Raw genomic sequence first — 25,002 nt, forward strand, 5'->3', positions numbered from 1 at the left:
GAACAAATGGGAATATCAGTGAAGGGGCAAGTGGGGAGGTAATAATAGGTATTGATGAAGTGAGAAGGAGATGGAGTGAGCATTTTGAAGGTTTGTTGAATGTTTGATGATAGAGTGGCAGATATAGAGTGTTTTGGTTAGGGTGGTGTGTGAAGTGAGAGAGGCAGGGAGAATAGTTTGGTAAACAGAGAATAGGTAGTGAAAGCTTTGCTGAAGATGAAATACAGCAAGGTGGCAGGTTTGGATGGTATTGCAGTGGAATTTATATAAAAAAGAAAAGGTGTGACTGTTGTTGTTGATTGGTTGGTAAGGATATTCAGTGTATGTATGGATCATGGTGAAGTGCCTGAGGATTGATGGAATACATGCATAGTCATTCTACAAAGGGAAAGGGGATAAAGGTGAGTGTTCAAACTACAGAGGCACAAAAATGAGTACTTCTGGAAAATTATATGGGAGGGTATTGATTGAGAGGGTGAAGGCATGTACAGAGCATCAGATTGGGGAACGGCAGTGTGGTTTCAGAAGTGGTAGAGGATATGTGGATCAGGTGTTTGCTTTGACAAATGTATGTGAGAAATATTTAGAGAAACAGATGGATTTGTATGCAGCATTTATGGATCTGGATAAGGCATATGATGGGATTGAGAGAAATGCTTTGTGGAAGGTTTTAATATTATATGGTGTGAGAGGTAAGTTGCTAGAAGTGGTGAAAAGTTTTTACCAAGGATGTAAGGCATGTGTATGAGTAGGAAGAGAGGAAAGTGATTGGTTCCTAGTGAATGTTGGTTTGCGGCAGGGGTGCATGATGTCTCCATGGTTGTTTAATTTGTTTATGGATGGGGTTGTTAGAGAGATGAATGCAAGAGTTTTGGAAAGAGGGGCAAGTATGCAGTCTGTTGTGGATGAGAGAGCTTGGGAAGTAAGTCAGTTGTCGTTTGCTGATGATACAGCGCTGGTTTGCTGATTCGGGTGAGAAACTTCAGAAGCTGGTGACCGAATTTGGTAAAGTGTGTGAAAGAAGAAAGCCGAGAGTAAATGTGAATAAGAGCAAGGTTATTAGGTACAGTAGGGTTGAGTCATTTGGGAGGTAAGTTTGAATGGAGAAAAATTGGAGGAAGTGAAGTGCTTCAGATATCTGGGAGTGTATTTGGCAGCGGATGGAACCATGGAAGTGGAAGTGAATCATAAGGTGGGGGAGGGGGCGAAAGTTTTAGGAGCATTGAATAATGTGTGGAAGTCGAGAACGTTATCTTGGAAAGCAAAAATGGGTATGTTTGAAGGAATTAGTGGTTCCAACACTTTTATATGGTTGCAAGGCGTGGGCTATAGATAGAGTTGTGTGGAGGAGGGTGGATGTGCTTGAAATGAGATGTTTGAGGACAGTATGTGGTTTGATCGAGTAAGTAATGAAAGGGTAAGGGAGATGTTTGGTAATAAAGAGAGTGTGGTTGAGAGAGCAGAAGAGGGTGTTTTGAAGTGGTTTGGTCACATGGAGAGAATGAGTGAGGAAAGATTGACAAAGAGGATATATGTGTCAGAGGTCAGGGTCGATGTGCTGTCAATGGATTAAACCAGGGCATGTGAAGCGTCTTGGGTAAACCATGGAAAGTTTTGTGGGGCCTAGATGTGGAAAGGGAGCTGTGGTTTCGGTGCATTATACACGACAGCTAGAGACTGAGTGTGAACGAATGTGGCCTTTGTTGTCTTTTCCTAGCGCTACCTCGCACACATGTGGGGGGAGGGAGTTGTCATTTCATGTGTGGTGGGGTGGTGACAGGAATGAATAAGGGCAGACGGTATGAATTATGTACAGTACATGTGTATATATGTATATGTCTGTGCGTGTATATATGTGTATACATTGAGATGTATAGGTATGTATATGTGCGTGTGTGGACGTGTATGCATATACATGTGTATGTGGGTGGGTTGGGTCATTCTTTTGTCTGTTTCCTTGCGCTGCCTTGGTAACGCGGGAGACAGTGACAAAGTATAATAGAAAAATATATATATAATATAAACAAATATACATTACTGAAAGACCTGAACCATCAGAGCTGACTTGACAGAATCTGTCTTCACCTTTTTCCACACACTTTATATTTGGAGACTCTTTGTTACATGACATGCAGTGAATTATTGATAAAGATTTTGTAAAATGTCTCACTATACACCATAAGGGTTTTACATATCACTTACATGGTTATCAGATATATTACTCTTTCATTACATATTCATACAACTTGTTGATAGATATATCATTCACACTTTTTTGTGCACTACTGTTATTCACTACCCAAAAACATGTACCTGTTCACACTTGTTCCAAAATATTCCAATCTTATATCTGCTATGTCATAATCAAGATGACTTTCTTATTATATTCAGAATCACATTCAACAACCACAGGATCAGCATCATTATTAGTGCCCAAGATGTAATGACAAATGTGCAGGAAGAACGTGCATGGCTTTGTATTATGTGGGTAACTGACACAGAATGTTTTACCCAGTGCAAAATATAGTTTCTGACAAGGCATCTTTGCATACTGAAAAAGCAAGCATGCATTTCAAATGTCCATGAAGATACAGTTGCAGTGACAAGTACCACTGCAGAGGATGTATGGTTAAGAGGGGTGTTAGGAGGACTACTGTAGCTAGCAGTTGTCCAGTTCTATATGTAGATCTGGAAAGAATATGTTATCAGTAGGGTATTTGTTGATAAATAAAAGTAATGATCTATACTGATTGGGAAATTTTGGAAGATGGGCAGTGTGTATGTAAACATTGTAAGTAGCTTTCAGGTAAGTATATCAAGAAATGTTTTAGAAGGAAAAATTATGGAAATTAGAGTTGAGTTTATGGAGAGCTGTGACCTTGCTGTATGGATTGATTGTGTGGATCATATTTCTTTATAGTGGGAAGTGGCACAGTTGAAGTAATGAAATAATTAAGCAAATGTACATGTGATTTTGGTATAGTGGGAAGTGGCACTGTAGATAATAATGAAATGATAAAACAAATGAACATTTATTTGTTTTGGTCTTTCATCTGTTGTTTACTCACATTTTTGTTTCAGGTATAACATGTTTATTTATAGCAGCAAAAATAGAAGAGATTTATCCACCAAAGCTATCAGAATTTGCCTATGTGACAGATGGTGCTTGCATGGAAAATGAAATTTTGGAAAAGGAACTAGTCATATTAAAGGTATGTTAAGAATAAAATATAACAAGAATTGATTGATAGAAATGCTGTACAATTTATGCTTCATATTGTTAGACTTTCCCACCAAACTTGCCAATTTATATAAGCCTTATATCATAACCACTCCTGTTCTTGTGATGCTGGTTAGCTTATCAGATTAATGTTTTCAGGGCATACACTGCATGAATAAGGGTATGCATTTTGGCAAGAAGAATAAACAGTACAAATATAAAGAGCTCATGCGGGCTTTATCAGAATTACGAAATAAGATACCTTGGATTCATAATTAGTAATGATCTTCACTCTTTTCGTATGTGTTTGGATTTCGCTACCATTCCCCTCCAATGTCATTTTGTCATTAGAAAATGAAAATATTTTTTTGCTATTTTAATATGAAAAGTTCAATAAGAAAAGTTTTAATATGAAAAGCATTTAAGTTTCCATATCTAGGATTGAAATTCCTCAGTAATAGTACTATACATTGACTGTTTTAACCTCAAGATCTTTGTGGTGCAATTTCTCAATTTATGATCCCCATTTATTCTGATAAAGATCATTGTAGAATATGTCTGTCATTTATTATTAGAAGAAAATATCCAAAAAAGTAGTATACTTTCCTAAGTGTTAGGTTTGTAGGATGGTAAGTGGATGGAGGAGGGCTTAGGCATTAAAATGCATGCAACTTATCTTTCCATTTATTTATGTATTTTTCATACTTGGTCCCTGTTTCCTGTGTTAGTGAGGTAGCGCTAGAAAACAGACAAAGATATCCACTCACATACACATATATGTAAATTTTTGTTATTATCATACTTGATTGCTGTCTCCCGCATCAGTGAGGTGGCACCAGGTAACAGATGAAGAATGGCCTTTCCACTCATACACACACGCACACATATATATATTTATTTATTTATACTTTATTGCTGTCCCCTGCGTTAGCGAGGTAGTGCAAGGAAACAGACGAAAGAATGGCCCAACCCACTCGCATACACATGTATATACATACACGTCCAGACACACACATATACATACCTATACATCTCAACGTATACATACATATACACACAGACATATACATATATATACACATGTACATAATTCATACTGTCTGCCCTTATTCATTCCCGTTGCCACCCTGCCACACATGAAATGACAACCCCCTTCCCCCACATGCGCGAGGTAGTGATAGGAAAAGACAACAAAGGCCACATTCGTTCACACTCAGTCTCTAGGTGTCGTGTATAATGCACCGAAACTACAGCTCCCTTTCCACATCCAGGCCCACAAAACTTTCCATGGTTTTCCCCAGATGCTTCACATGCCCTGGTTCAATCCATTGACAGCACACCGACCCCGGTATACCACATCGTTCCAATTCACCCTGTTCCTTGCACGCCTTTCACCCTCCTGCATGTTCATGCCCCAATCACTCAAAATCTTTTTCACTCCATCTTTCCACCTCCAATTTGGTCTCCCACTTCTCGTTCCCTCCACCTCTGACACATATATCCTCTTTGTCAATCTTTCCTCACTCATTCTCTCCATGTGACCAAACCATTTCAAAACACCCTCTTCTGCTCTCTCAACCACACTCTTTTTTATTACCAAAAATGTTATATGGTTGTGGGGCACAGGCTGTAGATAGGGTTGTGCAAAGGAGGGTGGATGTGTTGGAAATGAGATGTTTGAGGACAATATGTGGTGTGAGTTGGTTTGATCAAGTGAGTAATGAAAGGGTAAGAGAGATGTTTGGTGATATAAAGAGTGTGGTTGAGAGAGCAGAAGAGGGTGTATTGAAGTGCTTGAAATGTATAGGTATGCATATCTGTGTATGTGGGTGTTTATACACATACATGTGTATGTGGGTTGGTTGGGCCATTCTTTTGTCTGTTTCCTTGCACTACCTTGCTAACGTGGTAATAATAATAATGAACTTATATATTGGAAAGGATCACAATTGAGCGTGTGATCAAGTATATTCCTATGAGTCCATGAGGAAATGATATACGATAAGTTCCCAAGTGCACTTTTGTGTAATAACCCCTTCTTCAGTGGAGGTACAAGAAAGAAATATGACAGTCAGTTGATATACAGGGAACTGACATAGCTAGGATGCCATTTGGGAAACAAGTGACTACCTGAATGGCGGTCAGGTGCATTCAAGTCCGGCTTTAAGCATGTGATACTTATTATGTGGACAAGAAAGAGAACTGTTTCCAAATTTTATCAACAATGAAGCTATCCAATTTGTTAATAACTGGGATGCCATTACCCAGCATAAAACTTATCACAATTTCTACATGGTTTTCTGTAGATGCATCTGGTGAGTTCCTGATTAAGATATTCTTTATAGTATTGTTGTTGCTGAAGGCAACATTGACATTAAAGGATTTAAGCAATATGGGAAGTAAAGTAAAATTATTATTAAAATGGAGAACTGAACCGTTCTTGGTGTCAAGGGAGGTTCGAGTTCAACTCTATAAAATTATTTCTTTGCCAACTGATTAAGGGATTTATCAGTGAAAGATCTAGTATACTTTACATGGATCCAAATGAATATATCTTCTCAAACTCATCATCAATAAACTCTGGACTGCAAATATGTAATGCCCTAAGGAACATAGACTGGAATGATGATAATTTACTTAAGTCATGTTGAGCTGAGTAATAGTTGATATATGAGCATACATTGGTAGGTTTTCTGTATATGCTTAACTTAAACTTGTTTCCATCCCTATGGACCATGCAATCTAAAAATGGTAACATACCATTATTTTCAATTTCTGCAGTAAAGCTGATGGAAGATACTAAATTGTTAAGGGAGAAATGTTTGTAAATTGTCATTTGTTGGCCAAACGCAAAGAACATCTACAGTTTGGGAAGGATACAAAAGCAATTCACAAGTAAAATTGACAGGTTGACACATATGATTTACGACAAGAATCTGAAGAAGTTCGAACTCTTCAACCTAGAGAGAAAGGAGAGATGTATGATGATTTATGCATGGCAGACACAGAGTACAAGAGTGCAGGAGGGTGTTACAGAGCTTGGATGGAATGGATCAAAACTAGTGTGGGGGCAAGGAAAGATTGGGATTGTAAGGTATGCATGGGTATGTGCCTGTTAATATGATGGTATGAGATAAGGATGAAATGAAGCTTTTCTGGAGAAATTTGAATGGCTGTATAAATGAATCTGAGAATGAGAGAAACGTGGTTTTATTGGGTGATAGGAATGTGAGTGGGATATGATGAAATTGGTGAGATAGTTGGTTAGTGGAGAGTGCCTGGAGTAAATGAGAATGGAAGTTATCTTGTGGATATTTGTGCTGAGAGGGGTTTATTTCTTGCAAGCACCTTTTTTCAGCACAATGTTGGAACAGAAGAGCAAAAGGTTTTGATTGACTTTGAGGCTGTGGATGAAAGATTGAGAAAGGCCATGCTAGATGGTAGAGTTGTTGGAGGATTCTTTGGAGAGACTGACCATTTTGCAGTTCTTATGGGATGAGGATCAGGGAGAAGTGGACGTATGGTAAAGAAGAATGGAGAGGTAAAAGTGTTGGCAAGTGAGAAGATGAATAAGAAAAAATGCAGGGAATATGAAAGGAAGGTAACTGAAAGTGTAGATGGAAGTGCAGTCATGAGTGAATGAGGTATTTGAAATGTTTAGAGGAATATTATTAAAGGTTGTAGAATTAGTAGTTATCCCTGGGGATAGGGGATTAAGAATACTTCCCACGTATTCCTGCGTGTCGTAGAAGGCGACTAAAAGGGGAGGGAGCGGGGGGCTGGAAATCCTCCCCTCTCGTTTTTTTTTTAATTTTCCAAAAGAAGGAACAGAGGGGACCAGGTGAGGATATTCCAAAAAAGGCCCAGTCCTCTGTTCTTAACGCTACCTCGCTAACGCGGGAAATGGCAAATAGTTTAAAAGAAAAAAAAAAAGAAAGAATTAGTAGTAGGATACAAGGTCGTAAGATATGGGAATAAGGGCAGTGCATGATGGAGAGAAGATATTAGAAATGCTGTAGAAGAGAAGAAAAAGGCATATGGTGGATTGCTTGATAGGAATATAGCAGTGGAAGTTCAGCAAAGGAGGAGGGAAGAATATAAAATATGTAAGTGGTATGTTAAGAAGCTGGTAGAGGAAAGCAAAGAAAGTGTAGATGAAGATTTTGGTAGGAATTAAGTGAAAAGTTTGGGGATAATAAGAAACTATATTGGTGAAAAACTATAAGGTGAAAAAGGATAGAGGTGGATGTAAGAGTAGAAATATTTAATTTGAGAAGTAAGGAAGGAGAGTTGCTGAATCAAAAGGAGGAAGTGAAAGGAAGATGGAAAGAGTATTTTGAAGAACTGATGAATGTGAGAGAAGGGGAGGCAGCAGTTGTTACTTGCATGTATATGGGGGATGGAAGGAACAGGATACAAGTGCAAGGGCCTCCAGTGAAAAGGAAGGTAAGAAGGGCAATAATGAGGCCGAAGGTAGGAAAGCCACTTAGAGTGGATGGGATTATGGCTGAAATACTGAAGTATGGAGGAGACAGTGTGATATAGTGGATGCGTCTGATATGTAATTTAGCATGGAAAAAGAAGTTTGTGCCTGAGGATTGGGTGAATGCTCTTAATTTTCCTTTATTCAAGGGAAAAAGGTGCTAAGGATGTATGTGGCAATTATATGGGAATAAGTCTGTTAAGTGTACCAAGAAAAGTATATGGAAGACTGTTCATTGATCGAAGTGAATGAATGCAGAATAAGTGAAGAGCAAGAGGGTTTTAGGAAAGGTAGATGTGAATCAGATTCTTGTAAAGATGACTGAAGAAAAGTATTTAGTGAGAGGTATGAAGTTTATGCAGCTTTTTTTGGATGTGGAGAAAGAATATGAAGGTCGAGTGGAATGCTTTATGGGATCTGTTAAGGATATATATTGTAAGGGGGACAATTATTGGATGGTGTAAAAGCCTTCAATAGAGGAGCAAATGCATGTGTAAGAGTGGATGGAGAGTTGAGAGAAAGTTTTGGGATACATGTAGGTGTGAGGCAGGGATGTGATGTCTCCGTGGCTTTTTATTATATACAGTATATGGATGGAGTGATAAGAGATGAAAGCAAAACTAGGTAAAAGGGTTGCAGAGATTGAGTGTGGCGGTGAGATATGGTGACTAGTTGCAAACCTGTTTGTGGATGTTACTGTGTTGTTTACTGAGAGTGAAGAGAGTTGCAGAAGGTTGTTATGTGATGTGTGTAAGCATATACGATTGAGGGTAAATGTAAGTAAAAATAAGAAATTGTGTTTGAAAGGAAACAGATTGAAAGTATAGATTTTGTAAAACCATATAGAGTGAAAGAAGAAAGTGAGAGAATTGAAGTATCTTGGAGCTGTCTTGGGTGAATTTGGTGATGTGGAAGGAGAGATAAGAGAGAGCAGTACAGGGTAGAAGAGTCATTGGGTCCTTTAATAGAATAATGAAGGGTGGAGGTGTAAGTATGGAGGTGAAGAGAGGATTAAGATCAAGCATCCAGGCTGTGGAAATGAGCTGTTTGAGAAGAGCATATGGTGTGACTTGAATCCAGGCTTTGGAAGCGAGGTATTTGAGAAGAGCACATGGTTTGACTAAATAGAATGAAGAAGGGAGTGTATGAGAGATGTGGTATGGCAGGGAATGCAAAGGGATTGGAATGTAGAGTGGTAGAATAGGTGAAATGTAATATTTTGAGGTGGTTTTGGTATATGGAAAGAATGCAAGACTTGGGAGTTTACAGGGAGAGTGTATGATGGTACCATTACAGGGATTTATGTGAAGAAAACCACCTGTGACATGGGCAAATAGGGTGGAGGAATACTAGAGTGAGAGAATTGATGGAAGAGTGCATGGAATGGTGTCTGCTAGGGAGGCATGTAAGGACAAGGATGACTGGAGACTTTTGCCATGGTCATCCCTTGATGGGAGTTCCTGAAGGGAACGGGCATCAGAGATATAGATAGATAGGTAGATAGAGCAGTGTTTTAAACCTGGAAGCATGGCAGCAAGGAACATACAGAATTTCTTAGTCTGAAGTAATTGCTGGGAATAAAAAAATACTTCAGATGAAAATGAGTGTGCCTCACAATGAAGATAGAGAAATTATAAAAGCTTCTCATTCCTACACATTTACCTATTGCACTTGTAACCAGAATTCTTTACACACCACATAAGGTATGTGCTGATGCTTTGTTCCCCCTTTTTAAATCTGGAGCAGCCATGAGTCATATGACTGGTGCCTGCCTCTGGAGTTGGTGTGAGCGGGCTAGTGGAATTTATATCAATGCATATCACTTAATGTGTAATGTGCCTGCATCAGTGGCAGTTTTGCTGTTGTAGGAGGTGGGAATAGTCTGCTGTGCTCCCCACTTAGCCCAGGATTTTCGCTTGTTTTCCCTTTCCACACCTCTGGTACCCACTGTGATTGGAAATGCTCACCTTATAAGTACAAAATAGCTCCTATAGTTGCAATTTACAAGGGAAATTAGCCAGTTGAAGTTTCTGATCTGACCACTACGGGCTTGAGATCAGTACAATGATGGATGACGAAAATTAATAGCAGCAGCAATACTACAGAGACCCATTTGAAACACCCAGGCCAGAAAAACCTCTCCACATTCTCTGAATGTTCTTAAATGTAAAATGTATACAGATCCATGCTTGACTGCAAGATGATTAAAAGAAAAATCCCTAGCCTACCCAGTAATGTGTTGGTAAAGACAGTGCAGGGCCACTTACACGAGTTGCAGGCTGCATCCCCAACTGCTCATAATTCATCAGGTCCAGAAGAAATTAGATATGTATAGTGAGATACAGCTAAGTATGTAAATATCTTGTGGAGCGATGAGTCCGCCTTTTTTGTGACAGGTCGCTGTGGTATTTGCATACAGGGGTCCAGGCTGTGATCCATTTGACCCCAGGTATATTGCAAACATTGTAAACTTCCCTGCTTCACTTTTGGTATGGGTTTGTTTCAGTTATTATAGTGTTGGGAACCTTTTAGTGTTGCCAAAGAATGAAATTATGAATATACTTAGTTACCTCCGGTAATACGTGACCATCCTCCAGATTCGTTTAAAAAGAGCAAGGCCAAACTGTTCATGCAGTATGAGGCTCCTTGCCACACTAGTCACAAATTGACCGAAGGACTATGCGGTGGAGCTTTTCAGTGACTGACCTAGGAATTCACTGGATTTAAATCCTATAGATATTTGTGGTTTCGGTCCATTACACATGACAGCTAGAGACTGGGTGTGAACGAATGTGGCATTTGTTGTCTTTCCCTAGCACTACCTCGCGCGTATGTGGGGGTGCCATTTCATGTGTGGCGGGATGGCGACAGGAATGGCTGAGGGCAGCAAGTATGAATATGTACATGTGTGTATATGTATTTGTCTGTGTATATATATCCAACAATGTTATATGGTTGCGAGGTGTGGGCTATGGATAGAGTTGTGCGGAGGAGGTGGATGTGCTGGAAATGAGATGTTTGAGGACAATATGTGGTATGAGATGGTTTGATCGAGTAAGTAATAATAGGGTAAGAGAGATGTGTGGTAATAAAAAGAGTGTGGTTGAGAGAGCAGAAGAGGGTGTTTTGAAATGGTTTGGTCACATGGAGAGAATGAGTGAGGAAAGATTGACTAAGAGGATGTATGTGTCATAGGTGGAGGGAATGAGGAGAAGTGGGAGACCAAATTGGAGGTGGAAGGATGGAGTGAAAAAGATTTTGAGTGATCGGGGCCTGAACATGCAGGACGGTGAAAGGTGTGCAAGGAATAGAGTGAATTGGAACGATGTGGTATACCAGGGTCAACGTGCTGTTAGTGGATTGAACCAGGGCATGTGAAGCGTATGGGGTAAACCATGGAAAGTTGTGTGGGGCCTGGATGTGGAAAGGGAGCTGTGGTTTTGGTGCATTATTACATGACAGCTAGAGACTGAGTGTGAACGAATGTGACCTTTGTTGTCTTTTCCTAGTGCTACCTCGCGCACATTTGGGGGAAGGGGGTTGTTATTTCATGTGTGGCGGGGTGGCGATGGGAATGAATAAGGGCAGAGAGTATGAATTATGTACATGTGTATACATGTATATGTCTGTGTGTGTATATGTATACGTTGAGATGTATAGGTATGTATATTTGCGTGTGTGGACATGTATGTATATACATGTGTATGTGGGTGGGTTGGGCCATTTCTTTCGTCTGTTTCCTTGCGCTACCTTACTAACGCGGGAGACAGCGACAAAGCAAAATAAGTAAATAATGAATATATATGTATATATACATTGAATGTATAGGTTTGTATTTGTGCATGTGTGGTCGTGTATGTATATCCATGTGTATGTGGGTGAGTTAGGCCATTCCATCATCTCCTTGCGCTACCTCACTAATGCAGGAGACAGTGACAAAGTATAATAATGAAATATGATATATATTTGTGGGCGCTTATGAAAATAGAATTGTGACTGAATGCTTCATTGCTACTTAAGCTGGAGGTGGCCTTTTATGAAATTTGGGCAAAGATGGACCTTAAATTTTCCCCAGAATCTCACTGATTGTTCGAGTGTATAAAGAGGAAAGGTGAACCAATGGAGTACTTGCTGGTGGCATATACACAATTTACAAGTTTTTTTTATTACATTATATTTAACCGCTGTTTCCCACGTCAGTAAGGTAGCGCAAGGAAATAGAAGAATGGCCCAACCACACACACACACACACACACACATTATATATATATATATATATATATATATATATATATATATATATATATATATATATATATATATATATATATATATATATATATATATATATATATATATATATGGGTATGTTTGAAGGAATAGTGGTTCCAACAATGTTGTCTGGTTGCGAGGCGTGGGCTATGGATAGAGTTGTGCGCAGGAGGATGGATGTGCTGGAAATGAGATGTTTGAGGACAATGTGTGGTGTGAGGTGGTTTGATCGAGTAAGTAACGTAAGGGTAGAGAGATGTGTGGAAATAAAAAGAGCGTGGTTGAGAGAGCAGAAGAGGGTGTTTTGAAATGGTTTGGGCACATGGAGAGAATGAGTGAGGAAAGATTGACCAAGAGGATATATGTGTCGGAGGTGGAGGGAACGAGGAGAAGAGGGAGACCAAATTGGAGGTGGAAAGATGGAGTGAAAAAGATTTTGTGTGATCGGGGCCTGAACATGCAGGAGGGTGAAAGGAGGGCAAGGAATAGAGTGAATTGGAGCGATGTGGTATACAGGGGTTGACGTGCTGTCAGTGGATTGAACCAGGGCATGTGAAGCGTCTGGGGTAAACCATGGAAAGCTGTGTAGGTATGTATATTTGCGTGTGTGGACGTATGTATATACATGTGTATGTGGGTGGGTTGGGCCATTTTTTTCGTCTGTTTCCTTGCGCTACCTCGCAAACGCGGGAGACAGCAACAAAGCAAAAAATATATATATATATATATAATATATATATATATATATTATATATATATGGTGATGTGAGAAGGAGATGGAGTGAGTATTTTGAAGGTTTGTTGAATGTGTTTGATGATAGAGTGGCAGATATAGGGTGTTTTGGTCAAGGTGGTGTGCAAAGTGAGAGTGGTTAGGGAAAATTATTTGGTAAACAGAGAAGAGGTAGTAAAAGCTTTGCGGAAGATGAAAGCCGGCAAGGCAGCAGGTTTGGATGGTATTGCAGTGGAATTTATTAAAAAAGGGGGTGACTGTATTATTGACTGGTTGGTAAGGTTATTTAATGTATGTATGACTCATGGTGAGGTGCCTGAGGATTGGCGGAATGCGTGCATAGTGCCATTGTACAAAGGCAAAGGGGATATTCCCTGGTATTCCTGGTAAATTATATGGGAGGGTATTGATTGAGAGGGTGAAGGCATGTACAGAGCATCAGACTGGGGAAGAACAGTGTGGTTTCAGAAGTGGTAGAGGATGTGTGGATCAGGTGTTTGCTTTGAAGAATGTATGTGAGAAATACTTAGAAAAGCAAATGGATTTGTATGTAGCATTTATGGATCTGGAGAAGGCATATGATAGAGTTGATAGAGATGCTCTGTGGAAGATATTAAGAATATATGGTGTGGGAGGCAAGTTGTTAGAAGCAGTGAAAAGTTTTATCGAGGATGTAAGGCATGTGTACATGTAGGAAGAGAGGAAAGTGATTGGTTCTCAGTGAATGTAGGTTTGCGGCAGGGGTGTGTGATGTCTCCATGGTTGTTTAATTTGTTTATGGATGGGGTTGTTAGGGAGGTAAATGCAAGAGTTTTGGAAAGAGGGGCAAGTATGAAGTCTGTTGTGGATGAGAGAGCTTGGGAAGTGAGTCAGTTGTTGTTCGCTGATGATACAGCGCTGGTGGCTGATTCATGTGAGAAACTGCAGAAGCTGGTGACTGAGTTTGGTAAAGTGTGTAAAAGAAGAAAGTTAAGAGTAAATGTGAATAAGAGCAAGGTTATTAGGTACAGTAGGGTTGAGGGTCAAGTCAATTGGGAGGTAAGTTTGAATGGAGAAAAACTGGAGGAAGTGAAGTGTTTTAGATATCTGGGAGTGGATCTGGCAGCAGATGGAACCATGGAAGCGGAAGTGGATCATAGGGTGGGGGAGGGGGCGAAAATTTTTTTTTTTTTTTTTCTGGGGGCCTGAAGAATGTGTGGAAGTCGAGAACATTATCTCGGAAAGCAAAAATGGGTATGTTTGAAGAATAGTGGTTCCAACAATGTTGTATGGTTGCGAGGCGTGGGCTATGGATAGAGTTGTGCGCAGGAGGATGGATGTGCTGGAAATGAGATGTTTGAGGACAATGTGTGGTGTGAGGTGGTTTGATCGAGTAAGTAACGTAAGGGTAAGAGAGATGTGTGGAAATAAAAAGAGCGTGGTTGAGAGAGCAGAAGAGGGTGTTTTGAAATGGTTTGGGCACATGGAGAGAATGAGTGAGGAAAGATTGACCAAGAGGATATATGTGTCGGAGGTGGAGGGAACGAGGAGAAGAGGGAGACCAAATTGGAGGTGGAAAGATGGAGTGAAAAAGATTTTGTGTGATCGGGGCCTGAACATGCAGGAGGGTGAAAGGAGGGCAAGGAACAGAGTGAATTGGAGCGATGTGGTATACAGGGGTTGACGTGCTGTCAGTGGATTGAATCGGGGCATGTGAAGCGTCTGGGGTAAACCATGGAAAGCTGTGTAGGTATGTATATTTGCGTGTGTGGACGTATGTATATACATGTGTGTGTGGGGGGGTTGGGCCATTTCTTTCGTCTGTTTCCTTGCGCTACTCGCAAAATCCTTAAACAACCATGGAGACATCACCCCCACCCCTGCCGCAAACCTACATTCACTGAGAACCAATCACTTTCCTCTCTTCCTACACGTACACATGCCTTACATCCATATATATATATATAATATATATATATATATATATATATATATAATATATATATATATAATATATATATATATATATGGTATGTTTGAAGGAATAGTGGTTCCAACAATGTTGTATGGTTGCGAGGCGTGGGCTATGGATAGAGTTGTGCGCAGGAGGATGGATGTGCTGGAAATGAGATGTTTGAGGACAATGTGTGGTGTGAGGTGGTTTGATCGAGTAAGTAACGTAAGGGTAAGAGAGATGTGTGGAAATAAAAAGAGCGTGGTTGAGAGAGCAGAAGAGGGTGTTTTGAAATGGATTGGGCAAATGGAGAGAATGAGTGAGGAAAGATTGACCAAGAGGATATATGTGTCGGAGGTGGAGGGAACGAGGAGAAGAGGGAGACCAAATTGGAGGTGGAAAGATGGAGTGAAAAAGATTTTGTGTGATCGGGGCCTGAACATGCAGGAGGGTGAAAGGAGGGCAAGGAATAGAGTGAATTGGAGCGATGTGGTATACCTGGGTTGACGTGCTGTCAGTGGATTGAATCGGGGCATGTGAAGCGTCTGGGGTAAACCATGGAAAGCTGTGTAGGTATGTATATTTGCGTGTGTGGACGTATGTATATACATGTGTATGGGGGTGGATTGGGCCATTTTTTCGTCTGTTTCCTTGCGCTACCTCGCAAACGCGGGAGACAGCAACAAAGCAAAAAATATATATATATATATATATATATATATATATATATATATATATATATGGTGATGTGAGAAGGAGATGGAGTGAGTATTTTGAAGGTTTGTTGAATGTGTTTGATGATAGAGTGGCAGATATAGGGTGTTTTGGTCAAGGTGGTGTGCAAAGTGAGAGGGTTAGGGAAAATTATTTGGTAAACAGAGAAGAGGTAGTAAAAGCTTTGCGGAAGATGAAAGCCGGCAAGGCAGCAGGTTTGGATGGTATTTATTATGGTGGAATTTATTAAAAAAGGGGGTGACTGTATTATTGACTGGTTGGTAAGGTTATTTAATGTATGTATGACTCATGGTGAGGTGCCTGAGGATTGGCGGAATGCGTGCATAGTGCCATTGTACAAAGGCAAAGGGGATATTCCTGGTATTCCTGGTAAATTATATGGGAGGGTATTGATTGAGAGGGTGAAGGCATGTACAGAGCATCAGACTGGGGAAGAACAGTGTGGTTTCAGAAGTGGTAGAGGATGTGTGGATCAGGTGTTTGCTTTGAAGAATGTATGTGAGAAATACTTAGAAAAGCAAATGGATTTGTATGTAGCATTTATGGATCTGGAGAAGGCATATGATAGAGTTGATAGAGATGCTCTGTGGAAGATATTAAGAATATATGGTGTGGGAGGCAAGTTGTTAGAAGCAGTGAAAAGTTTTTATCGAGGATGTAAGGCATGTGTACATGTAGGAAGAGAGGAAAGTGATTGGTTCTCAGTGAATGTAGGTTTGCGGCAGGGGTGTGTGATGTCTCCATGGTTGTTTAATTTGTTTATGGATGGGGTTGTTAGGGAGGTAAATGCAAGAGTTTTGGAAAGAGGGGCAAGTATGAAGTCTGTTGTGGATGAGAGAGCTTGGGAAGTGAGTCAGTTGTTGTTCGCTGATGATACAGCGCTGGTGGCTGATTCATGTGAGAAACTGCAGAAGCTGGTGACTGAGTTTGGTAAAGTGTGTAAAAGAAGAAAGTTAAGAGTAAATGTGAATAAGAGCAAGGTAATTAGGTACAGTAGGGTTGAGGGTCAAGTCAATTGGGAGGTAAGTTTGAATGGAGAAAAACTGGAGGAAGTGAAGTGTTTTAGATATCTGGGAGTGGATCTGGCAGCAGATGGAACCATGGAAGCGGAAGTGGATCATAGGGTGGGGGAGGGGGCGAAAATTCTGGGGGCCTTGAAGAATGTGTGGAAGTCGAGAACATTATCTCGGAAAGCAAAAATGGGTATGTTTGAAGGAATAGTGGTTCCAACAATGTTGTATGGTTGCGAGGCGTGGGCTATGGATAGAGTTGTGCGCAGGAGGATGGATGTGCTGGAAATGAGATGTTTGAGGACAATGTGTGGTGTGAGGTGGTTTGATCGAGTGAGTAACGTAAGGGTAAGAGAGATGTGTGGAAATAAAAAGAGCGTGGTTGAGAGAGCAGAAGAGGGTGTTTTGAAATGGTTTGGGCACATGGAGAGAATGAGTGAGGAAAGATTGACCAAGAGGATATATGTGTCGGAGGTGGAGGGAACGAGGAGAAGAGGGAGACCAAATTGGAGGTGGAAAGATGGAGTGAAAAAGATTTTGTGTGATCGGGGCCTGAACATGCAGGAGGGTGAAAGGAGGGCAAGGAACAGAGTGAATTGGAGCGATGTGGTATACCGGGGTTGACGTGCTGTCAGTGGATTGAATCAAGGAATGTGAAGCGTCTGGGGTAAACCATGGAAAGCTGTGTAGGTATGTATATTTGCGTGTGTGGACGTATGTATATACATGTGTGTGTGGGGGGGTTGGGCCATTTCTTTCGTCTGTTTCCTTGCGCTACCTCGCAAAATCCTTAAACAACCATGGAGACATCACACACCCCTGCCGCAAACCTACATTCACTGAGAACCAATCACTTTCCTCTCTTCCTACACGTACACATGCCTTACATCCATATATATATATATATATATATATATATATATGTGGTTGTTTAATTTGTTTATGGATGGGGTTGTTAGGGAGGTAAATGCAAGAGTTTTGGAAAGAGGGGCAAGTATGAAGTCTGTTGGGGATGAGAGAGCTTGGGAAGTGAGTCAGTTGTTGTTCGCTGATGATACAGCGCTGGTGGCGGATTCATGTGAGAAACTGCAGAAGCTGGTGACGGAGTTTGGTAAAGTGTGTGGAAGAAGAAAGTTAAGAGTAAATGTCAATAAGAGCAAGGTTATTAGGTACAGTAGGGTTGAGGGTCAAGTCAATTGGGAGGTGAGTTTGAATGGTGAGAGGCTGGAGGAAGTGAAGTGTTTTAGATATCTGGGAGTGGATCTGTCAGCGGATGGAACCATGGAAGCAGAAGTGGATCATAGGGTGGGGGAGGGGGCGAAAATTTTGGGAGCCTTGAAAAATGTGTGGAAGTCGAGAACATTATCCCGGAAAGCAAAAATGGGTATGTTTGAAGGAATAGTAGTTCCAACAATGTTGTATGGTTGCGAGGCGTGGGCTATGGATAGAGTTGTGCGCAGGAGGATGGATGTGCTGGAAATGAGATGTTTGAGGACAATGTGTGGTGTGAGGTGGTTTGATCAAGTAAGTAACGTAAGGGTAAGAGAGATGTGTGGAAATAAAAAGAGCGTGGTTGAGAGAGCAGAAGAGGGTGTTTTGAAATGGTTTGGGCACATGGAGAGAATGAGTGAGGAAAGATTGACCAAGAGGATATATGTGTCGGAGGTGGAGGGAACGAGGAGAAGAGGGAGACCAAATTGGAGGTGGAAAGATGGAGTGAAAAGGATTTTGTGTGATCGGGGCCTGAACATGCAGGAGGGTGAAAGGAGGGCAAGGAATAGAGTGAATTGGAGCGATGTGGTATACAGGGGTTGAAGTGCTGTCAGTGGATTGAATCAAGGCATGTGAAGCGTCTGGGGTAAACCATGGAAAGCTGTGTAGGTATGTATATTTGCGTGTGTGGACGTGTGTATGTACATGTGTATGGGGGGGGTTGGGCCATTTCTTTCGTCTGTTTCCTTGCACTACCTCGCAAACGCGGGAGACAGCGACAAAGTATAAAAAAATATATATATATATATATATATATGCATAAACTCCCATACATGCACATATACATACATGTACATTTTGGTGCATTACATATGACAGCTAGAGACTGAGTGTGAACAAATGTGGCTTGCTCCCTTTTTTTTCTTTCTTTTTTTTTGGGGGGGGTGCTATTTCATGTGTGGCAGGGTGGCGAAAGGAGTGGATGAAGGTAGCAAGTATGAATATGTACTAGAGTTTATATATATATGCATAAATATCAATGTACATGTGCAAGTATTGGCGTCTATGTATATATGTGTGTATGTAGGTGGTTGGGCCATTCTTCATCTGTTTCCTTGCACTACCTCGCTGATGTGGGAAACAGAAATTAAGTATAATATATATAATTTAGAAAAATTTGATAATTATCAAGCCTTATACCTTATTGGGCCCTGTGGTAGAAATAGGTTCATAAACTTTTTTACTGCAATGGAAGATTAAAGGGATTACACTTTCTGAATGCTTTCTTTTTGCTTTTTTGATGTTTTATGTGGTTTAATATTATGATGAATTAATTTTTAAGGACAATTTTTTCTTTTCACTTGTCTAGGAACAATCTTAGGCTAGAGGGAATGCATAAATAGATCAAGCCTGGGACTGAAAAGGTTAATGTAGTATCAGAAAAAGTAAGAAAAATGAATGGCGTGACTACATAAGTATTTAACGCCATATTGTCTTAGTTTTCCATTTCCATCCTGAGATTTCATGTTTTTCAAATTGTAAATGGAAGGATGGAGTGAAAAAGATTTTGAGCAGTTGGGGTCTGAAGACGTAGGAGGGTGAAAGGGATGCACGGGATTGAGTGAATTGCAATGATTTGGTATACTGGGGTCAACATGATGTCAGTGGACTGAACTGAAGCATGTGAAGGGTTTGGGGTACACCATGGAAAATTCTATGGGGCCTGGTTGTGGATAGGGTGCTACAGTTTAGGTGCATTACACATGACAGCTCAAGAATGGATGTATGTGGATGTGGGCTTTCTTCGTCTCTTCCTAGGTTTAATACTTAACTAATGTGGGAAATGGCAGTCAAATATATAAAAAAGTGTGAAGTATAAAAAGAAATCATTAACCTTGCAGTTTCATGTATGTTCTTGAGACAGTGAAGAAAATCACTTTAAAAGTATATTTCATTCATAGACTAGAAATTTTGTAGCCGAGTCAGCACAAAGCACTTGAGAAGAGCAGGAATGAGGCCAGAGTGTCGAGTGACCAACATGCATGTGTTATGTTGCATTTTTCTTACGCACATTTTTTTTTTTTTTTCTAATGATAGAACTTTTCTTTCATATAACAAATCTTTTTGTAACCAAAGAGATTCATTGATAATTTTTTCACATCAGGAAAACTGTAAATGTTTATGATGATAAGAGTATTGAAACATGAAACATCATGCCAATACTCTCACATATTTGCATTTATTTACATATGTATTTCTCTTCAGAATGGCTTCCAAAGAATGACAGTTTCTGAGGAATGCAACTACAGTGACCAAGGCAACATTTACTAGCTTTGCAAATATCAAAATATTGTCAAGGGATATAAACAAAGCTTGTGAAATTTAAAAGCTCATATGAAGACTTAGTGTTTAATGATTAATAAAAAAATTTTTCAAGGTTATGGACTAGTGACAGTAGCATTATTCATTCCTGTTTGAAGCAATGACATCCTTTTAAGTGTATAAAAATCTTTTAAGCATGTGGTACTTGAGTGCCCAAATATTTCAAGAGCCCTTGGATCCGAATACACTCTATCACAGTAAACCAAATGGAACATTTATGTTTTTTGAGTGAAAATTTAACCACCAAACTTATAAAATATATGAGGAAATGAAACTTACTTTATAAGGAAAATATAAAATCTATTGCTATACACACACACATGCACACATGATGAGAAGTGCAGTGATGATTATTGTTATGTTCTTATCGCACCCATGAGAAGTGCAGTGGTAATTATTGTTAAGTTCTTCTCAGTCATTTTTAAGTTAGATGATTACTATTGTGCTACAGTGTACAGAAAAATTCCTAACTTCATAATGTTTGCCTCCCTCTAAGATTGGCAGTAGGTGAATGTTTCACAAACTTTACACTCACCATACATATTTGAATTGTTGTTAATGGGCAGCCAGTGATCGGGGAATTATATTACCAGTACTACCTGCCTGGGTATCAGGAGAGCCACAGCACTTCGGTGATTGTCAGAATGAACTCATCAGACCCAGGTAGCTGTCTCTTTCAGCCCCACCCACATGTAAACTACTGGCATTCTCTCTGCAAACATAGAGTCTCTCCTTGTCATACATAATACTGGACAACTTGTACAGCTCATTTTTCGTAGCTCTAGATTTTCCTGCGGTGAGCACCACTCCCTAAGCCTACCTTTGGCAAAAGGGTAGGAGCCATTGATAGGAGGTAGGAACATTTAGCTGGAGCATTTGGTAGAAATGGTAGGCAGGAACTTAAGCAAGAGCATTAGGTAGAAGTAGTCAGTAGGAACATTAGGTGGGAGTCTCCGCAAACATTGCACTAAAGTTGCCTTCCGCCAATAATCTATTACGGATGAGGTACCAAAGGCTAAGAAGCGGCATTGGGGTTCACTAGTTATGAAGACTATTGCCGTGACCACCCCCTTGAGGGAGTTTCAGGTGAAGACTATTGCCGTGACCACCCCCTTGAGGGAGTTTCAGGTGGGAATAGGTATCAGAAACATAGTTATATAGATTCAAATATTTGCTTAACCTCTCATCTCTAGTCACAGCTTCATATGAAAATTACAGTGCTGCTGGTGCTTCATTGATCAACATTACCATATATTTCATTGTATATTTGGATTGTCAATTGCAGATTATTAATGCTTTACAGAAACTAAATTGGGACCTCTCCCCTGTTACCTCCAACTGTTGGTTAAATACATATCTGCAAGTGGCACAGGAGTTACCACAGCAGGAGACTAAGAGTGGTGAGGCAACCAATGATGAGAATAACTTCGTTTTCCCTAGATATTCTCCTCTCATGTTTGTGCAGGTGAGATTATTTTGGTCATTCATTGAAGGTAAGTAAGGATAACCTTGCCGTTAATGATCCTTCAACTTTTAGTTGTATCTTATGTACACATTCTCTGGAATTGTGGTGTGCCTGTTAATCATGTAGGAATGGCCATAAACATTTAGGTCTCTTAAAGGAGATCAACATACCCATACAGTATGTTAAGTGAAAGAAATTCTCGTTTATGTATAGCAATATATTAGATTGCTTTAGATTTTTCCTAGAATTTTTTTTATATACATCTTAGAAGATCTGGACATATGTTCATTTCCCTAACTAGTAGTTGTAGGAAATAGATACACATATAGCATATAGAAAAAGGTATCACTTTAATTGTGCCAAGTTCAGCTGATGTTCTTAAGCAGTGGAAATAGATAAGGAGGAAATGAGAGATATAGGTAGTGTTTAACGGGTTGCTAAACTCAGTAAAGAGGTGCTGCATTCATACAGAAAAAGTGAATGCAGATTGAGTAATGAACTTGTTTACAGATGCAAGTAGGAATCAATTTAGGTGCTGGAGTGAATGGATGAGTGAAGTATTGATATTATAAGAGGAGGATAAAATGTCCAAAATATTTCTTGCATGATCTTACCTAAGAGGTTCAAAGCAGTGGGTATTGTTTCTTCAAAGAGCTACGTGATCCTAATTGAAAGAGGTTGAAATCATCAGATATTACTTCTTCAAAGATCGTAGACAGGATTTAGCCATCTTTTGAGATGAAGGAATAGAGTGAATTGGAACGATGTGGTATACCGGGGCCGACATGCTGTCAGTGGATTGAACCAGGGCATGTGAAGCGTCTGGGGTAAACCATGGAAAGTTCTGTGGGGCCTGGATGTGGAAAGGGAGCTGTGGTTTCAGTGCATTATACATGACAGCTAGAGACTGAGTGTGAAAGAATGTGGCCTTTGTTGTCTTTTCCTAGTGCTACCTTGCACACATGCGGGGGGAGGGGGTTGTTATTTCGTGTGTGGCGGGGTGGCGATGGGAATGAATAAAGGCAGAGAGTATGAATTATGTACATGTGTATATATGTATATGTTTGTGTGTGTATATATATATGTATACGTTGAGATGTATAGGTATGTATATTTGCATGTGTGGACGTGTATGTATATACATGTGTATGTGGGTGGGTTGAGCCATTCTTTCGTCTGTTTCCTTGCGCTACTTAGCTAACATGGGAGACAGCGACAAAGTAAAATAATAATAATAATTTCTCAAACCACATATGCCATTACTTTCCACATTAAACTGTTTGTGTGTGCTAACGTTACCTTTGAGGTCAGCAGAATTGCTGAGTTTGGAAAGGTGCTTTTAAATTCAGAGCCCATGTAGACTGTCAGAAATCAGAAGTTTTGTTTATTTTTGTGTTCCCTAGCTTTTGTTTCTATACTGACCTTAAAAGACATGAAATGTCAATATAAGAAAAATATTCCTTAATAGCTGTAATCCCTCTATATTTTCTTAGTTTATGAGTCTTTCTGAGACCAAGTAAAACATAATCATATCTCTGTATGTTACTACTTTCCTATCACAATTTCCTTAGATTTCTTCCCATATCACCTCTCATTTATGGTTGCATCTACTACTTTCCTGTCACAATTTCTTTAGATTTCTTCCCATATCACCTCTCATTTATGGTTGCAGCTGCCATATGCACAGATATCATTATGTGGCTTCCAGATATGTGTATTCTGATAAAATGTCCTTACACTATGGTGTTTATTGGTGTACCACCTGTGAAATTTCTGAGGAATTATTACCGCTGATGACATATCTATTTTATATTTATTTATATACTCAATCGCTGTTTCCTGCATCAGTGAGGTAGCGCAAAGAATGGCCCAACCACTCATATGTTTATTTATTTATTTAGTATACTTTGTCGCTGTCTCGTGTTTACAAAGTAGCACAAGGAAATAGACGAAAGAATGGCCCAACCCACCAAAATACACATGTATATACATAACGCCCACACATGCACATATATCTATACATTTCAACACATACATACATATACATATATACACATGAACATATTCATACATGATGCCCTAATCCATTCCTGCTGCCACCTCGCCACACATGAAATGACACCCCCCTCTTGCGTGCACACGAGGTAGCGCTAGGAAAAGACATCAAAGGCCACTTTCGCTCACGCTCAATCTCTGTCATATATAATGCACCAAAACCACAGCTCCCTCTCCACAACCAGGAACCACAAAACTTTCCATGGTTTACCCCAGATGCTTCACATGCCCTGGTTCAATCCATTGACAGCACATTGATCCCAGTATACCACATCATTCCAATTCACTCTATCCTTTGCACGCCTTTCACCCTCCTGTATGTTTAGGCTTCAATCACTCAAAATCTTTTTCACTCCATACTTCCACCTCCAATTTGGTCTCCTACCTCTCGTTCCCTCCACCTCTGACCCATATATCCTCTTTGTCAATCTTTCCTCACTCATTCTCTCCATGTGACCAAACCTTTTCAATACTATGTCTTCTGCTCTCTCAACCACACTTTTTATTACCACACATCTCTCTTACCCTTTCATTACTTACTTGATCAAACCACCTCACACCACATATTGTCCTCTTTCACCTCATTTCCAACACATCCACCCTCCTTCACACAACTCTATCTATAGCCCATGCCTCACAACCATATAACATTGTTGGAACCACTATTCCTTCAAACATACCCATTTTTGCTCCGAAATAACGTTTTTGCCTTACACACATTCTTCAGTGCCCCCAGAACCTTTGCCCCCTCCCCCACCCTCTGACTCACTTCTGCTTCCATGGTTCTATATGCTGCCAAATCCACTCCCAGATATCTCAAACACTACACTTCCTCCTGTTTTTCTTCATTCAAACTTACCTCCCAATTGACTTGTCCCTCAACCCTACTGAACCTAATAACCTTGCTTTTATTCATATTTACTCTCAGCTTTCTTGTTTCACACACTTTACCAAACTCAGTAACCAACTTCTGAAGCTTCTCACCCGAATCACCCACCAGCACTGTATCATCAGCGAACAACAACTGACTCAGTTCCCAAGCCCTCTCATCCACAACAGACTGTATACTTGCCCCTCTTTCCAAAACTCTTGCATTCACCTCCCTAACCACCCCATCCATGCACCCCTGCCACAAACCAACATTCACTGGGAACCAATCACTTTCCTCTCTCCCTACTCATACACATGCCTTACATTCTCGATAAAAAAAATTCACTGCTTCTAGCAACTTACCTCCCACACCATATATTCTTAATACCTTCCACTGAGCATTTCTATCATATGCCTTCTCCAGATCCATAAATGCTTCATACAGATTCATCTGTTTTTCTAAGTATTTCTCACATTCTTCAAAGTAAACACCTGATCCACACATATTCTACCACTTCTGAAACCACACTGCTCTTCCCCAATCTAATGCTCTGTACATCCCTTGACTCTCTGAATCAATAGCCTCCCATATAATTTCCCAGGAATATTCATCAAACTTATACCTCTGCAAT

General features: G+C 40.1%; 1 protein-coding gene across 4 annotated transcripts in view; it reads left to right on the forward strand.

The window, feature by feature from the left end:
• The window catches only part of LOC139749252 (G1/S-specific cyclin-E-like), a 53,972-nt gene that overhangs the window by 14,099 nt on the left and 14,871 nt on the right, over window positions 1-25,002 (forward strand). For all 4 annotated transcript variants that reach the window (XM_071662988.1, XM_071662990.1, XM_071662987.1 and 1 more), the window contains exons 7-8: window positions 3,082-3,212; window positions 21,284-21,445. In XM_071662988.1, coding sequence (XP_071519089.1) covers window positions 3,082-3,212; window positions 21,284-21,445 — 293 coding nt within the window. The remainder of the gene's footprint in view (window positions 1-3,081; window positions 3,213-21,283; window positions 21,446-25,002) is intronic.

The sequence above is a fragment of the Panulirus ornatus genome, chromosome 6 (genome assembly GCF_036320965.1).
Source record: "Panulirus ornatus isolate Po-2019 chromosome 6, ASM3632096v1, whole genome shotgun sequence".
Taxonomy (NCBI): Eukaryota; Metazoa; Arthropoda; class Malacostraca; order Decapoda; family Palinuridae; genus Panulirus; species Panulirus ornatus.